Raw genomic sequence first — 18,136 nt, forward strand, 5'->3', positions numbered from 1 at the left:
CTCCACTTTCCCCTATGAAAATGTTTGGTTACTATTCTGTTATTTCAAACCTATTTTATAAAGAAACTTTGAATTTAACATTAAGTTAATCTAATTTTATAATTTATGCGTTATCTTTTTATATAATAATTTAAAGGGATATTATCAAAATGAGATTAATTTAAGATTAATATTAAAATTAAGTATTTAATTTAAACTACAAAATTGCATGCTGAATTTACTCTCATGCAAATGGATTTATAAATGGATTATTTTCATCGAAATTACCGTAAAAAACGTTTTTAATTTGAAAGCATTGGTCATCAACTATATTTTCAAAAACTTAAAGACATAATTATAATGATAACAAAAATTCATAAAAAAAACTATATTAGCGCAAACAGTTTTATTATTTATTTATTTATTATTATTTCTTTTCTGCCTTTCTAATGGGAAAGGGGTGATGAAAAGTTCTGACTTTCCAATTGGATGATCTTCCAAAAAAGTTGGAAACCTATGATTTACATGATGATATTACAACCATTTGGCACAGATTTTTTTAATAACATACTTTCATACTTTAATGCAACATCAATTTCATACTTTTTTCATCATTTTGTATTAACTTAGATCAAAATAAGTAAAAAAATACTATACTTAACATTTTTATAACTTATGGTTATTAAAAAGAGCATAAAGCATCGATGCATGTTTATGAGTTAAAAGTAAAATCTTCCAAACACGGCTGACTTCCAAGCAATAATTCATCGAATTTGTGCTTATTTGCAGTCATTTAAGTCAAATAAAAACAGTTATTCATAACTAAAATTTCTTTTATTTACAAAATCAATCATTCACAAATTTTTGAATCTGAATAAAAAAAAGAATTTTTTCATTTAATAGTTATTAGACTGTTTCTTAAGATTAAAAAATACCAAAGTATAATTTTGCTTGCAATTAAAACGCCAGAAAAAAATATATAAAAGGGACACCGGTGGCTAATCTGCGTCAAAGGATTAAAGGTATAAACTTAAATAAAAAAAAATATATCAGACAAACTAAGTTAATCAATATTTATTTTCAACAATTATTTATATTTTCAATCAAAACAATGTATCCATAACAACATTTTGGTTTCTTCTAATAGTCCCCAGTATTTTCGCATTTGTCATTAAATCCAACTATAGATTTTACATTAAAGAATTGGGGTGTAGCACCATTTGGAACTGCGAAAGATATCTTCAACTGAAAGAAACATTGTTGAAAAATATTTTAATATATATACTTCAAAACACTTTGAAAGAATTTAAAATAGCATTCAACTTTTGCGAATTTCCGAACTATAATTTTTAGTGTTAGCCAACTTTATGCTGAAATATATTATTCTGGGCTTAAAAAAACTTAATTTAAAATTATTTTAACCACCACAACATAAAAAAATTTAAAAAATCATACATATTAACTCTGAAAATAACGCCTTATATGTGTAGGGAGAAAACAATTCTGATAAAATTACCGCACTATATGGTAGTGACATTTCTGGTAAAAAAATCATTCTATTTAATAAAACCAAAATATACGGTATTTAAACCATTCCTTTGTTTATTTTTTCGTTAATATGGTAAAGGTTTACCGGAAATTCTGGTTTTTAAAATTATAATTCTTATTACCAAACATTTAATTAAAAATACAAAGCCGAAAAGTAAATATAACCAAATAAATAATTTTAACGCCATGCGGTAAGCCTTTAAGATAAAATTACCAAATTTCGTCACATATGCGAAATTTTACCACATATTTTAAAAACATATTTTATTGTTAATTTTAACAATAGATTAGCACTCTCTTCTCCAATGTTTCTATCACTTCCACTTAATCCAAATACAAGTCACTCTCAAATCGCAAAAATATTACATGCGGCCCTTGAGCCATAAGCTTCTCCACAACATCGGTCAGCCGTTCTTAATCTATATACAAGCCGCTTTTGAATCGCAAAAATGTCATACGCAATGCAAATACTTTTTTCACATCGTGCTCTATTTTTCCCTAAAAATGTGAAAGTTTCTAAGTTAACTAGATAAAAAGTTAGTAAAAGTTAGAGAAATCAAGGGAAACGTCTGGGGACAAGCTTGATTTCACAAATGCAAAGGAAATCAGAAGTGTAAGGTAGGCAGAAAAATCAAAAATAAAACACCATAAATTAGCCAATTAAATTGCTTAATAACTTGTATAGTAAAATAATTTACATTCTAACTATTCAGAATATGAAAATGACGAGTTGGCAAAGAAAAAAAATGCTCTCTTATAAATTTGGCGTAAGGGAAAAGATAGGCTAATTAAATTATGACTAAACTATACTTTTTTTTTATCCTACAAATACCGATTTATTGGACTTACTACAATACGATTGCTATGTATACAAGAGAATATGATTTAAGAAATACAGTTTTGATCTATAATCAACTCGTAAATGTCAGTTATCACACTATTGCAATAGCCCACAAATATTAAACCAGCACTACCCACCATTCAACCATGGCCATGGTTCGTTTTAGGTTCAGCCTTTAAATAGTCATGAGTGGCGAAAGGCACAGAAATTTGATCCCGGAGAAACGACGTACGCATCGTCTGAGCTCGTACCCCTCACTCCGTTTTCCTTATGCAAATAAACCAGCATATCAAATGCAGACTATGTATGTATGCATTGATTTGTAGGTTATAACCTATAAGGCGCAAATATAATATTTTGAGCACACGTCCTTTTACAAAAATAAATAAATAAATAAATAATAAAGTCTGGCAACTTCATTTTCTTATCTGTGGTTAAGGCAATAAGTTGCCATTGTGAAGTACTAGAATTAGATCGCCAACACCACCAAGCATCAGATAGATGGGCACCAGCTTGTCTGGAAAACAAAGATGATTATCGACAACCTCTTGCCGTTGTTACTCTTGAAATTGTGGAGCCTTAAATACCGTGACCCAATGTGCAATGTGCTGTTATGAGAATGCTTTACTTAACTATTTTTATTTCAACCTGAAATCATGCTGTTATGATATTTTAAAAGCTAAAAAGAAAGCTAACAATAAAAAATAGTCTCTTTTTCTAAATATTAATATAGTTTAGCAATTTAACTAATTAGATTACTTTTACTTTGGTCAATATTTTTGTTTACTTAGAAGAACTTTATCTACTCTAACAATAATGTTGTGTTCGATAACTATCCTTTTTAGTTATGTTAGTTATGTTGACGTATTTAATGATAACATACCTTAATAATTAAAGTGAGATTATCGTCGTCGATGATTATCGTATTAGGTAATTATCTAAATATTGTCGTTTTTGATAATTATAATTATTATTGATAATACTCACGACATTATTGCATTCGATAAATATTAGGATATTATCGTATTCAATAATTATCAGAATATTATCGTTTTCAATAATTATCATTAATGTTGATAATACTCGTGACATCATCGTATTCGCTAATTTTCATTATTACAAATATTACTCGTGACATTATAGTGTTCGATGTTAGTCGCATTATTTTTAGGCAAGGAAGGGGTTAATGAGACATAGTATATTTGAAAACAGAACTATGTTGAGTTAAGAAAATGTCCATCACTTACATCTGTTACTTCATTCCAACCTAAAGTAAGACTGTAAGGAGTAAAAGTTTGACGGAAACCACCATCATAACTTGGAAAGTCAAAAGGTGCGGTGATGCCGTTGCAATTATCGTAATATAATGATTAATTACGATAATATGATTAATAATTATCGTGATATTATAGTATTGGATAATTATCTGAATGTTATCGTTTTCGGTAATTATCATTATTATTGATAATACTCACGACATTATCGCATTCGATAAATATTAGGATACTATCGTACTCAATAATTATCAGGAAATTGTTTTCGATAATTATCATAATTATTGATAATTTTCACGACATCATCGTATTCGATAATTATCATTATTATATACATTACTCGCGATATTATAGTATTTAATAATTATCAGGATATTAACATATTGGATAATTATCATTATTATTGATAATATTCGCTGCATTATCGTATTCGATGTATGACGTATTATTGAGGAAGGGTTAATGAGACAAAGTATTTAAAAACAGAGGTATGTTGAGTTAAGAAAATGTCTATCACTTACTTCTGTTGGTTCTTTCCACCCTAAAGTAAGACTATAAGGAGTAAAACCTTGCCGGAAACCACCATCATAACTTGGAAAGTCAAAAGGTGCAGTGAAGTCGTTGTAAGCAGGTACAATAAATATTGCTTTTCCTACATTATTTTGAGCATTCTTCGCTAACTCTGGTCCCTTACGGTATTTTATCTGGACGCATAACTTTTTTGCACTTGGACCTCCAATGATACGTTTGGAAAATATAACAGTCCCATTTTGACCAGGTTGAAGAACTGTTTCTAAGTAATTACCTGTCAGGAAAAAAATAATAATATTTTCATAATTAAGAAACTATTTACATTCATAATTTCTAAAAACTTAATTTGATACTATATTTTAAAAATATTTTTATTAATCCATTTCGTTTTTTGAAGCAAATTTCAAAAATATGTTAACCGCATAATTTTTTTTAAGAAAACTGCAGTTTACGCGTGGACTACTCAGACTTAGTACATCATATTGAGATTACTTCACATTCGAAATTTTATAAATATTCCATGTGCTAATTAATTAAGCTGTGAGTTGCTGTGTCATTAATCTTATTAATTCAAGTCTATAAAAATAAAGTTGAGCTTCAAAATTGCCTTATGTAATGCTGGGAATCTATATAAAATTCAATAGATTTACTATAAACATAAAGTTATTGTATAACACAAGAACGTAATACATAAGACAATTACAAATATATAACAGAATAATTGTGAAGTTAAGATAAAAAGGTTTTAATTCGAAAGATAAGAAAATAAATTTTAAAAAAAGGCTTTAATTCCTCCTTTTTTCAGACGCTAAAGTATCCTTAATTATCATTAACTGCGATTTTTAAAACATAGATTGTAGGTTAAAATTATGAGCCCTCTCTGAGCTTGATTATAATGCATCATTGCACATTTTTTCTGGGTAATAAACAAGGCCTGAATGTATGTTTTAAAAATTACTAAGTCATGCAGTCACATACATTTCTCTCTTCCCTGATAATAAGCTGAGAATGAAATCATTTTACATCATTCTTTTTCTTTTGTTTCTGTCAGTTATAGCCCTGTCTGTTTCATAAGTATTTTTTAAACATAGGTTAATAAAAAGCGCAACCAAATGCATTTAATTTCTGATGCAACTTTTAGCCAAATTTTTCTCTAAGATCCTTGGTAGTTTTGAAAAAAGAACTACGTATGGTGTAATAACTTTGCAGGAATTGCAACAACCGATACATAATACTTGAGAAGTTAAACAGCAGGTCAATCTAACAACACTTAAAGAGTGTATTACTTTTATAACTATTTCGCCCGGATGACGCTGTTGTCTAACCTCATAGATGGCAACTTCTCTCGTCTAATTGTAATTTTTTTTTTATTATTTTTAATTAGATTTGATTTTCCATGACTTGACAGCCACTTAAAGAAATTAACTTCACCTCATAGTTGGCAACTTCTCTCGTCTAATTACAAGATTTTTTTTTAAACATTTCAAGTTATAGAAAAATTTATGGTTAAACATTTTATTATTTTTAATTAGATTTGATGTTCCATGATTTGACAGCCACTTAAAGAAATTAACTTAACCTCATAGTTGGCAACTTCTCTCGGCTAATTACAAGATTTTTTTAAATATTTCAAGTTATAGAAAAATTTATGGTTAATAATTTTATTATTTTTAATTAGATTTGATTTTCCATGACTTGACCGCCACTTAAAGAAATTAACTTCACCTCATAGTTGACACTTTTCTCGTCTAATTGCAAGATTTTTTTTTAATATTTCAAGTAGTAGAAAAATTCATGGTTAATAATTTTATTATTTTTAATTGGATTCGACTTTCCATGACTTGATCCTTTGATACAGATGAAACCCCGGTGTCCTTTTTATGTATATTTTTTGACACTCTAATGAGAAGCAAAAATACATTTCGGTATTTTTTTTAATTATAAAAGCAGTCTTATAGTTACGAAAAAAATCTGCTATATAGATTTTCTAAATTACGTTTGTACTAAAATATAAAATTAAAAAAAAGTAGTTTGAAAAAAAATCATTCATATTCAAAACTTTATCAATGATTGATTTTGTAAATTAAAACAAATTAAGAAATTTTATTTTAAGAAATTAAGAAATTTAATTTTTTCCCTTACATTTCTCTTAGATCTAAATAGCTGATGCAAATCAGTGCAAATTTCTTTTAGCATAGAAAAAGAAACTGTCGTTTTCTGCTGTATTTCATAACATTAGATATTAAAGTGTTAAATATAATATATTTCTAACTTATTTTGGTTCAACTTTGAAAAAAAAGAATGAAAAATATGTTTAATAAAACATTCTGCGTCAAGGCGTTAAATATATGAGGCTTGCGAATCTGTCAGTGAAATTTTTAGTGGTAGCAAAATTAAACAAATTCCGACTATTCATACAGTTAGTTCACAATCATTTTAAACAGTGCGAGGGGCTAAAACATCCGGTTTGGCATCTATGATAACTAATTTTATGTCAAACTAGTAAAACTAATAATCCGGGTTGGCATCTATGACAACTAATTTTGCGTCAATCTAATAAAACTAATAATCCAGGTTGGCATCTATGACAACTGATTTTATGCCAAACTAATAAAACTAATAATCCAGGTTGGAATCTATGACAACTGATTTACGTCAAACTAATAAAATTATTAATACAGGTTGGCATCTATGACAACTGATTTTACGTCAAACTAGTAAAATTTTACGTTTTAAATTTTAAATACGCATAATATGAAAAACTTTTGCACGGCAATAGAGCAGATTAACCAGAAATAATCATAACGCTGATTATTACTTTGATATAACCATCAATTTGTGCCACTTATTTAAAAAATCATTTGTTGAAAATAAACAATAAACAATTTTAAGAATTATATTCGCTTAGGGCAAATTCTTTTAATCCTAAAGTAATACTTACCACCTAAAGCTGGCGTATAATACCAACTGTTATCTCCAATGGCATGTATTTTGCAATCTTCTGAGTTGGCATTTATAAAGTTGCAATTGAAGATAGTTGGTACTTTAAGAGGCTGATAAGGTGCCTCAGTATTGGTTCGTTCTAAAAAAAATCAAAAAATAATATGACAATGTTAATTCTAGCTTAATCTAAAATGTTAATTCTTGCATACTTTAATCTAAATTTAAAGACAAAAGACCAGATGTGAATAATAAAATGTGCGAACGCATTAAATTTTGAATAATAAATAAAAATAAAGGAGAATTTAGATAAAGAAATAACATAAAAAAAGATTTCTTAAGGTTTTTATGCTATATATTATATTGTAGGGTTAGGTTGTTTACGACAATGTCGACAGTTATCTATCAAAAGGAAAATCGAATTAACACGTCTTATATACTAGTGAATTGGAATTTAATAGTTGCAGTGGTAGCTACTCTATATTACTCCCCCCACTAGAATTTTATCAGTGAATAGAATTCGATGAATGGATATCACTAGTTGATACATTGCTGTTTTGAGAGAGGACGGGAGAGATATATTAAGATCACTGAACTTTGAGTGTTGTATTAAGGTTACGATGGTGTACTTGGTCGTGCTGCTATTAGCAGTTGAGTTTATACAGGCTCCCGTGATGTGTGATCGAGACTGAGAAGTAACAGCACGAGGAGAGCAATGTCGCAGTCAACTATTCACTGCGTTCCATCCATCGAACTAGGCGTTTTCATATCGATGTGGGCGTTTCTGTCGAGGTAGGCGTGTTCAGATCACGTCCGAAGTTCACCAATGTAAGGTGTTGGTTACCGGTAATGTAAGGTGTTGATTGATATGTCAATCGTCATCTATCAAAAGGAACCTTTTGGTAGAATCCAGTTAACATGTCTTATATACTAGTGAATAGGAATTTAATAGTTGTAGTGGTAGCTACTATATTATATTATATTATATTATATTATATTATATTATATTATATTATATTATATTATATTTATTATATTTATTATATTATATTATATAATATTACATTATATTATATTATATTATATTATATTATATTATATTATATTATATTATATTATATTATATTATATTATATTATATTATATTATATTATATTATATTATAGTATATTATATTATATATTTAGTGGTTTTAAGTAATAAAAACGATATCTGTTTAAATTTTTATACAAGAGTCAAAGGTGTTAAAGTATATACTTTTTTGAGCAATATTGCTGCATTGGCACTTAAAAATAAAAGGAAGTATATTAGATATATTATCCACAAATTATAGATTGAAAACTTATTCAAGTTTTTTATTAATAAAAACTTAACAGGAAAATTTCAAAAATGTATCATTAAGCATTTTTGTTAAATGTATCACAATAAAAGGAAGCATACGGCAAAGCCCAGGATGTGTTGTGTCTTTTGTACATTGAGTATTTGCTGGACATTTACTACATGCTGGACCTTCTGTATATACACATTCACCACCAACATTTCCTCTATGGATAAAAGAAAACACATTAAATGAACACATTACTGAATGTCTTTAATAACACAAGTACGAAACACAACTTGCATTTGTTTATCAAATAACACACATTTTATTGTTTTATTCAAAAATTCAACTTTTGTACCAGTTTTAAGAAGACAGTGGTACAAACATACGTATCGATATTTTACTTGTTGAGGAAATAGGTAAAAATATTTTAATCATTAGATTTTTTGGCATTCAAATATTCTATGATTGTTAAGCAAAAATTTTTGCAATTGCAAAAATTTTTGGCCCTTAATGAGCATGGAAATGTGTGTTAGTAGTAAATAAACAAGCAAAAAATAAGTAAATAAAACTATTACAGGGTAAAGGTAAGTAAATATTGAGACTACACGCACTCTAAAATAACTTTAGCTTACCTCAAAATAATGGCAAAAATTCATCAAACTTTTATACAGTGTAGTTATTACTATTGAATTATTCAATTAGTATAATTATTATTATTTAAATACTAATTAGTTAAAAAGGATTATAATGATTATTATCCTAATTAATAAATATTATAATGATTATTATCCTAATTAATAAAGACTATAAAACTAATTATTTAATAAGGATTTTATAAATTGCTCAATTGTTAAGTAACTATTTCAGTATCTTAAGTGATTCATCAATATAGTTGTCCTTTTATTATTCCTTGCAAAAAAAACTTTAAAAAATTGTATCGTGTATTGCAATTTCCCATTAAAAGGGTAAAATATCTACTCTATCATATATGAAGACTGAATTTTAAAAAAAACTCCATTTATGTTACTGTTTTGATTTAAACTGAATGATTCCAAAAAATCTGAAACAACAATATTCGTTATTCCTACGCAAAAAAGAGTCTTTTTTAAAGTTTAAACCAGATTGAAATATAGAGCAATGTTACTTTTTTATAGCCTACATATGACCAAAAGTTTCATTTGTGCTTCTTTTTTTGCAATATTGGTTTTTATTTTCATTGTTTGAGACTGTCCAAAACATTGCTAAACAAATTTAAGTAGGTTATGTCAAATGTCAACAGGTTTGTATAATGTAAAACGGTGATCTACTGATCAAGTTAATATGAATAATCGGTTCAAAGTTAAAATATGAAATTGTTTTAGAATGAACAGTTAAGAATTAAACAATGAAATAGTTTTTAAAAAATTGTTAAACCACAATATCAGATCAGTTTTTTTAGCCATAATACCGCGTAAATTCGCTGCGAGATAAGTTCAATCAGGTTTATTCCGTCACATTTAAACCATTGTACCGTGGAATAAAGCATAAAATGGGGTTCACTATAGCAGTCTGTCGTATGTTCCAATCCAGTACCTCACAATGAATTCATAAAATTTAACAATAAACAAAATGCACCAATAAAATTGATAAAAAAAAACACCAAAGTTTTAGCAGTGCTAAGTATTTAACATTTTACCTAAGGTGTCGAGTATTACAACGATGATAAATCATAATCATTATTATGATCGACTATTATGATCATACGATCATCATAATCGACTAGAGTACTTACCCTGGACCATAATTGCAAGCGTAATATCGTGTGTAAGTATCGCCTTCCTTAAACAGAGTGTAGCCGCATCCAACTCTGAAAGATCTTGACCAAACAACCTAAATAGAAATATATATACAAAAAGAAGAATAAAATAAAATAACATAGAAAATAAAATATTTTAAGGGGAAAACGCAAAGGTCATCATCAGGGCACATTCCTTTACGATAAATGCGATATTTCTGAGTAAAAAATAATTTTTTGAGATAAAAATTACTCTTTATAATTTATATATATATATATATATATATATATATATATATATATATATATATATATATATATATATATATATATATATATATATATATATATATATATATATATATATATATATATATATATATATATATATATATATATATATATATATATATATATACCCTTTCTTTATATGGGATGAAAAAATCGAAGTTAATAATAATTAGCAATAAATAAAAGAAAATAAATTCAAAAGGTATAAGAATAATGAGTATATTTTAGCTAAGACTCGAAATCCGTTAATATGCACATTTCCTAGTTAATCTTCGAATTAAGTAGGTAATATGCATATCAGGGTAATAATTTAATATGCAGAATCAAGAGTTTTCAGAATTATACTTAGATGAGTCTTCCTATTATGCACATTAATAGCTTCCATATGGTTAAAGTTCAAAAGTTTGTTTCTCTCATTTCCTCTTCTCGTTACTTGATTTTATTAACTAATTTGTTGATTGTTTGATTCTATTAACTTTATTCATTAAATATCTAAAAATAAATAAATTACATTATGTTATTTTTCATATTTGTGATAATATTTTAAACCATATGATTCTTGAAATAATAATTTTATAGAGATTGAGGGTTAATTATATCAACCAATATGCTGATTGCTTGTTTGATTAACTTGATTCTTTTGATATCAAAAAATAAATAAATAACATTGTTATTTTAAGCTTAGAAGCACTTTTCTATTGCGTTCACATATCTTCTTTTTTCACTTTAATGAATAAGTAAGATTAACGTGCAGTAATAAGCAGATTAACGAGCGCCTAGTTAGTAATATGCAGATTTTCTAGTTAATTTGTAGATTACTGTGTAATTTAAGAAATGAAACAATTCTCGACACTTTAAATGATCACGCTAGTTAATTTGCGCATTACATAAATAATCAGTGGGTTAACTGATTTCTGTACTTAAGTGGTAACAAATACGAAGAAAAATTGACTTTTACAAGTAAGTATTGTGCAGTCTAACGAGTGCATAGTAGATATTGTACTGATTATTAAGCTAATTTTAAGATTACCTAAATAAATTGAGAAATCAGACAATCTTCGGCACTTTAAAGGATTACTCTTTACACATTACAAAAAAAAGTAGAATAACCGATTTCTGCAATTTAGTGGTAACAAATACAAAGAAAAAATTTACTTCAATGAGTAAGTATTGTGCGGTCTAACGAATGGATAGTTGATATTGTATTGATTATGTCTAGCTAATTTTCAGATTAACTAATTAATATGAGGAATCAAACTATTTTTGGCACTTTAAAGGATCACGCTATTTAATTTGCACATTACATAAATAATCAGTAGAATAACCAATTTCTGCAATTTAGTGGTAACAAGTACCGATTGACTTTAATAAGTAAGTACTGTGCTGATTAAAAAGCGCCTAATAGATAATGTACCGATTATCTTGGGAATTTTCAGATTACCTTAATAATTTGAGAAATCGGACAATCTTCGGCGCTTTAAAGGATCACATTACTTAATCTGCACATTACAAAAAGAGTAGAGTAACCAATCTCTTCAATTTAGTGGTAACAAGTACCGATTGACTTCAATAAGTAAGTACTGTGCTGATTAACGAGCGCCTAATGGAAAATGTACCGATTATCTTGGGAATTTTCAGAGTACCTAAGTAATTTTGAGAAATCAAACTATTTTTGGCACTTTAAAGGATCTATTTAATTTGCAAATTACATAAATAATCAGTAGAATAACCAATTTCTGCAATGTAGTGGTAACAAGTAACGATTGACTTTAATAAGTAAGTACTGTGTTGATTAACGAGCGCCTAGTAGATAATGTACTGATTATTTAGGTAATTTTTAGATTACCTTAATAATTTGAGAAATCGGACAATCTTCGGCTCTTTAAAGGATCACATTACTTAATCTGCGCATTACAAAAAGAGTAGAGTAACCAATCTCTTCAATTTAGTGGTAACAAGTACCGATTGACTTCAATAAGTAAGTACTGTGCTGATTAACGAGCGCCTAGTAGAAAATGTACCGATTATCTTAGGAATTTTCAGAGTACCTAAGTAGTTTTGAGAAATCAAACTATTTTTGGCACTTTAAAGGATCTATTTAATTTGCACATTACATAAATAATCAGCAGAATGACCAATTTCTGCAATTTAGTGGTAACAAGTACCGATTGACTTTAATATGTAAGTACTGTGCTGATTAACGAGCACCTCGTAGATAATGTACTGATTATCTAGGTAATTTTTAGATTACCTAAGTAATTTGAGAAATAAGACAATCTTCGGCACTTTAAAGGATCACACTAGTTTGCACATTACCTAAATAATCAATGGAATAACTGATTTCTGCATTTTAGTGGTAACAGATACGAGAAAATTTTAGGAAAAGCTAATGTTAAACTGCAGAACGATTTGATTGTACTACTTAAATTGGATGTATTTTGGTTTCTGAAAGTTAGGATTATACCCAGAACAGAAAGTGCCTAAAACTGTGGCGTACGTCGCAGAACACATGAAGTCCTGCAGAACAATTTGTATCTTGAATAAAATTCTCTTTAGCTTTCACCACTTTCCTGTTTCCCAGGAGTGATGTTGCTTTAGAAGAGGAACATTTGACACCCTGCACAAATTTCAGCACATTTATCAGTAATATCTCCCTCCCATATCTTTGACATTCTGAGGAGGAAATTAATGAATTAGCTTTTGGCTGTATTATTTTATAAAATGATATATTATCAGACAGCGGGAGAAATCGATCACCATTTTTATTAAGAGAGCTCCTAAAGCAAGCTGTAAAAGATAATAAATTCCGAGATTTCCAATCTCATAAAGTATATGACTTTTACATTTTAAATTCCCATTTCAGAAGCAATTTGTGAGTCGTGGGGATCCACGATTGACAGAATTGTTTCTAAAAGGCCAAATGCTTTCGATGGAGATGAAGAAGTTGTTGGAACAACTGACCAGCGAATATTTGTGTCTGCAAATGGTGCACCATCTGGGCACTTGTCCCTTCGAAAGAATTTTAAGGCAGCTTTTATTTTAATGTCCGAACCTTCATATCAGAGGCATTTTATCAACAAATCATCATTATCATCAACAAAATTTTGTACTTCAAAAGTGATTGAAAAAGTAACCAATCAAGATTGTTTGCCTTGGTTTAAAAAATAATGTAGTGTATCTGTGTGTTATCCTGTATTTTAATAAATGAAAATATAGTATTTTAACATTAAGTTGACTTTTTTTCGCTGTGAAAGGCTTGCAGAACATTTGTATAAATCTATAAGTCCTTTTGCAGATATTTGAAAATATTTTGCCTATGGGGGATTATATAAATTTTTTTTTTATCCACAACAATGTTTTAACAAAGTAGGTAGTTTTAAAAAAAGATCACCTGAGTAAAATGTCCAATTTCCCCATGACCTGGTGGCAGGTCTCGGGATCCACAATTCATATCTCTTGAAAAATCTTTAATTTCGTTATAAAACGCTCCAATAGCCCACGCCCAATCAGGCTGTGGCTGTTCCACATTAGAACCAGAAACTGTCTGTTTTCCAATATTTTGTCCAACCCCGAAATTTCCTAAATAATAGTAATAAATAGATAATAAATAAATTAATAATTAATTAATAGAAAATTAATAAATAAGAAATTAATAAATAAATTCGTAAATTTTTTTAGTTTAAACAAAAAATAATAATAATATTTTAAATCATTACGTTTGAAAATAGCATTTGCGACATTATTTATTTATATATTATCCTCTATCTGATGTATATGAAGTTCAGCTGTTTCGAATATAATATTCAGTTATTAATACATCAAGTCAACTATACAAATTATGTCAAATTAGTCAAATATACAAAATATATTCCAAATTATAAAAATATATAATTTGAAATATATAGTTAAAAATATGAAACTAAAAATATATAATTGTTATGTAAATGTTCTAAGACAAAACGGAAATGTTATCGAATAATTATCGTTAAAAAGTCTCGATAGATAAATTATAGATAAATAATTATTTAAGCAGTTTTATACTGAACTTACACCGAAGAGCCATTACATTATGACCACCCTTCATCCATAACAATGGGCTCGCCCAGATTTTCATGGTTTCTCGCTCAGGAACAATGTTTTCATGGGGCACATTAGAACCCATAATCCTCATAGAACAATCCCTGACGTCTGTAAGCTACTTGAACGTAGTTGCAGACCAGGTTCACCCATTCATGGCAACAGTTTTTCCTGCGGGGGATGGTGTTTACCAACAGGATAATGCACCCTGTCATAAGGATGGAATCGTCTTGGATTGGTTCGAGGAACATTCCAGTGACTTTCAAGTCATGTCTTGGCCCCCAAATTCACCTGACCTTAATCCAATAGAAACTTTGTGGTCCTACTTGGAAAGCCAAATTCGTGCTGCCACGCTACCCCCTCGCAATGTGAGGGAATTGCAGGACCAGTTGGTGAGCGCTTGGTACCAGATACCTCAGACTACCTATCAGCACCTTGTGGAATCAATGCCATGGCGGGTACTAGCAGTTTTAAGGGCTAAAGGTGGTCCTACATGTTGTTAGCAGGATGGTCATAATGTAATGGCTCTTCGGTGTATTTCTCTTTCAATTTCATTTAAAAAAAAATTTTGCATGCAAGTTAGAGAAGGATTAGTAATTAATTTTTAATTTCAGCCAAAAACAACTGGTACGCTGTAAAAAATTTCTGTTTGTCTGAAAACCAAAAATGGTGGTGAAAAAATGTGTTGTGGTCTACTACACCAAAACAAAAAGAATAGTTCCTGGTGTTTTGAAACTCCTTGCTTAATTGTTAAATTTGATTCAGACATAGAAAAAGTGCATTTTTTGCTGCGTCCGTATTCTTAAATACGAGTTTCGAGCTAAGTGTTTAAAAAGTAACTGCGAAATTCCTTGCTTAGTTGTTAACTTTTATTTAAACATGGAAAATATGTATTTTTGCTGTGTCCATTTTCTTAAATACGAGTTTCGAGCTAAGTGTTTAAAAAGTGACTGCGAAATTCCTTGCTTAATTGTTAACTTTTATTTAAGCATGGAAAAAGCGTGTTTTTGCTGTGCTCATTTTCTTAAATACGGATTTCAAGCTAAGTGTTTAAAAAGTAACTGCGAAGTTCCTTGCATAATTGTTAACTTTTATTTAAACATGGAAAAAACGTATTTTTGCTGTGTCCATTTTCTTAAATACGAGTTTCGAGCTAACTGTTTAAAAAGTAACTACGAAATTCCTTGCTTAATTGTTAACTTTGATTTAAACATGAAAAAAGCGTATTTTTTGCTGTGTCCATTTTCTTAAATACGATTTTCGAGCTAAGTGTTTAAAAAGTAACTAGAAAATTCCTTGCTTAATTGTTAAATTTCATTTAAACATCGAAAAGGCGAATTTTTGCTGTGTCCATTTTCTTAAATACGAGTTTCGAGCTAAGTGTTTAAAAGGTAACTACGAAATTCCTTGTTTAATTGTTAAATTTGATTTAAGCATTGAAAAAGTGTATTTTTGCTGTGTCCATTTTCTTAATTACGAATTTTGAGCTGCGTCTGTCTTCTCAAATATGCATTTGGAGCTGTGTCCAGAAAGAGAAAAACACATGGACGCTACATTTTTTTCCGGATATCAGGGAAGAATTTTCACAATACTCATGAATTTTCTTAAATTTAATTTAAAAAATTATGCAGAATAAATGTGTTGTTAAGTGATTTATGTTATATAACAATAATCAGTACTCACTAACTCGTCTCTCATCTCCCTCGTCATGTTTGTAAACACACGAATCAGTATGACGTTGTGCAATCGCAGCCAGTTCGTTATCCCATTCCTTAAACAAACAAAGAAAATATATAATTCGACTACAAAATTATAAAAATTAAAAAATGTCAAAATAATTTCTTTGTTTGTTTCTGCGTTGTGCAGTGCGCAAAAAAATAAACAGACCACCCTGAATAACTTTTGCTCTAATAATCGGATCTCCACGTTCTTCTTAATGATTCAAAGAAGTGTCCTCAAATATGTTAATTAGTTACTGCATACGATATTTTAAGTTACGCAATCAGACTCAAAACGCATTTTCTCTGAATAAGCATAGTTTTTTTTGACGGATTCAGATTTCTGACGGCCAAAATATATTGTCCAACTTCAATACATTTGATAGTGTTATAGAGTTCACACAAAATATACGCACCACCATAAATAACTTATGATCTAATGACTGGATCTTCGCGTTTTAGGACTCAATGTTAATTGTTCGAGGGGATGAATTGAAATATGCTAATTAGTGCAGACGATATTTTAAGTTGAGTATTCAGACATAAAAACGTACTTTCTATGAATAAACATAATTTTTTTGGCCGTATTAATTAATTAAATTTAAATAATTAATTAATTAATTAATTAAATTTCTGACCGCCGTAATATAATGGGTAGCCAAAATCTGGGAAATATGGCCCCAATAGTTTGATAGGAGAGCGGTCCAAAGTTTGGACCCCTTAATATGAATCTTACTTTTTGAGTATTTCACCATATATCGAAAACTTTTTAAGGGAATTGAAAGAATTTTGCACGCAAATATAAAATTCGTTTATCCAAAAATAATTACATACAAAATATAACTTTAAGTAAATATTCATTATTTTTCATTATTTTATTCAATAATATTCTAAGAATTTTTGAATTATGGACTATATTTTTTACATCATTTTAAAGAATATAATTTTAAATGACAAAATAAGAAAATTTGAACAAAATCGGTCCAATAGTTCCTGAGAAATCGAATTTTGAAAAAGTCAGATTTTTGAAACCCTCTAACACTTGATACGGTTAAGAAACTGCTAATACAAAACTGCACGGTTTTCTAACCATTTACAACTAGCATAGTTTCAAGACCATAAAACTGAACTTTAAACGGACAATGCTGCTCTCTTGCGCCATTTATGCGTGAATAATAGTTTCGCATTCTAACAGTCAAAAGTCACCGATTGAAGAATGTAAGACTCCAGAAACTTATCATGAATTGAAAAAATGGGAGAAATATTTTGATACGAACGCTGGGATTCGAACCCCTGTTCAGCCGGTAATGAGATTGACTGATTACTTCTCTTAGCTATAATATGTACAAGCTGCACAAAATGGTTTCACAGGGTGGGCCTGGTTGGCGCTACTAGAATTCTGGTTATTGAACCTTATTAGGAAAAAACAATGGACAGGATAGCCGGGTTCGTAGGGTACTAGACTCCCGTTCGTGAGAATAGGAATTTGAATACAGCCGGTCGCAGACTCCATGTGTAGTAAATGGTGATTGGTGAACGTTAAATCAGTCGGGTCACAAAGTTCTCTATGTTACCATAGCAAATTATACCTTTCGGGGTACTGGAATGCAGATTAATCGTTCTCTAGCTCAAGTCAAAATTGCGATCTGTGGATGAATGAATGGATATAAGAATGAATCAGCATAGTAAACCGATGTAACGTATGAGTGGAGTTTTTGCCCATAGATGGCGCCACTGGAAAACAAGAACAATCGCGCTCCCAGAGTCGAAACTGTCTTCAACAGGGAAAAATAATCATTAAACGCATTTCCTCACACTTAACAGTTTGAATATAATTTT

General features: G+C 29.1%; 1 protein-coding gene across 5 annotated transcripts in view; it reads right to left on the minus strand.

The window, feature by feature from the left end:
* Nucleotides 1-1,038: 1,038 nt before the first annotated feature.
* LOC107454189 (cysteine-rich venom protein AnHyalC) overlaps nucleotides 1,039-18,136 on the minus strand; it is a 44,991-nt gene continuing 27,893 nt past the window's right edge. For all 5 annotated transcript variants that reach the window (XM_071188020.2, XM_071188019.2, XM_043041027.3 and 2 more), the window contains 7 exons: nucleotides 16,263-16,350; nucleotides 13,894-14,081; nucleotides 10,209-10,306; nucleotides 8,554-8,657; nucleotides 7,115-7,255; nucleotides 4,164-4,447; nucleotides 1,039-1,224 (listed from right to left, as the gene is read on the minus strand). In XM_071188020.2, coding sequence (XP_071044121.1) covers nucleotides 1,120-1,224; nucleotides 4,164-4,447; nucleotides 7,115-7,255; nucleotides 8,554-8,657; nucleotides 10,209-10,306; nucleotides 13,894-14,081; nucleotides 16,263-16,350 — 1,008 coding nt within the window. In that variant the 3' untranslated portion in view covers nucleotides 1,039-1,119. The remainder of the gene's footprint in view (nucleotides 1,225-4,163; nucleotides 4,448-7,114; nucleotides 7,256-8,553; nucleotides 8,658-10,208; nucleotides 10,307-13,893; nucleotides 14,082-16,262; nucleotides 16,351-18,136) is intronic.

This window comes from Parasteatoda tepidariorum, chromosome 12 (genome assembly GCF_982258835.1).
Source record: "Parasteatoda tepidariorum strain Cologne lab strain chromosome 12, Ptep-v5.0, whole genome shotgun sequence".
Taxonomy (NCBI): domain Eukaryota; kingdom Metazoa; phylum Arthropoda; class Arachnida; order Araneae; family Theridiidae; genus Parasteatoda; species Parasteatoda tepidariorum.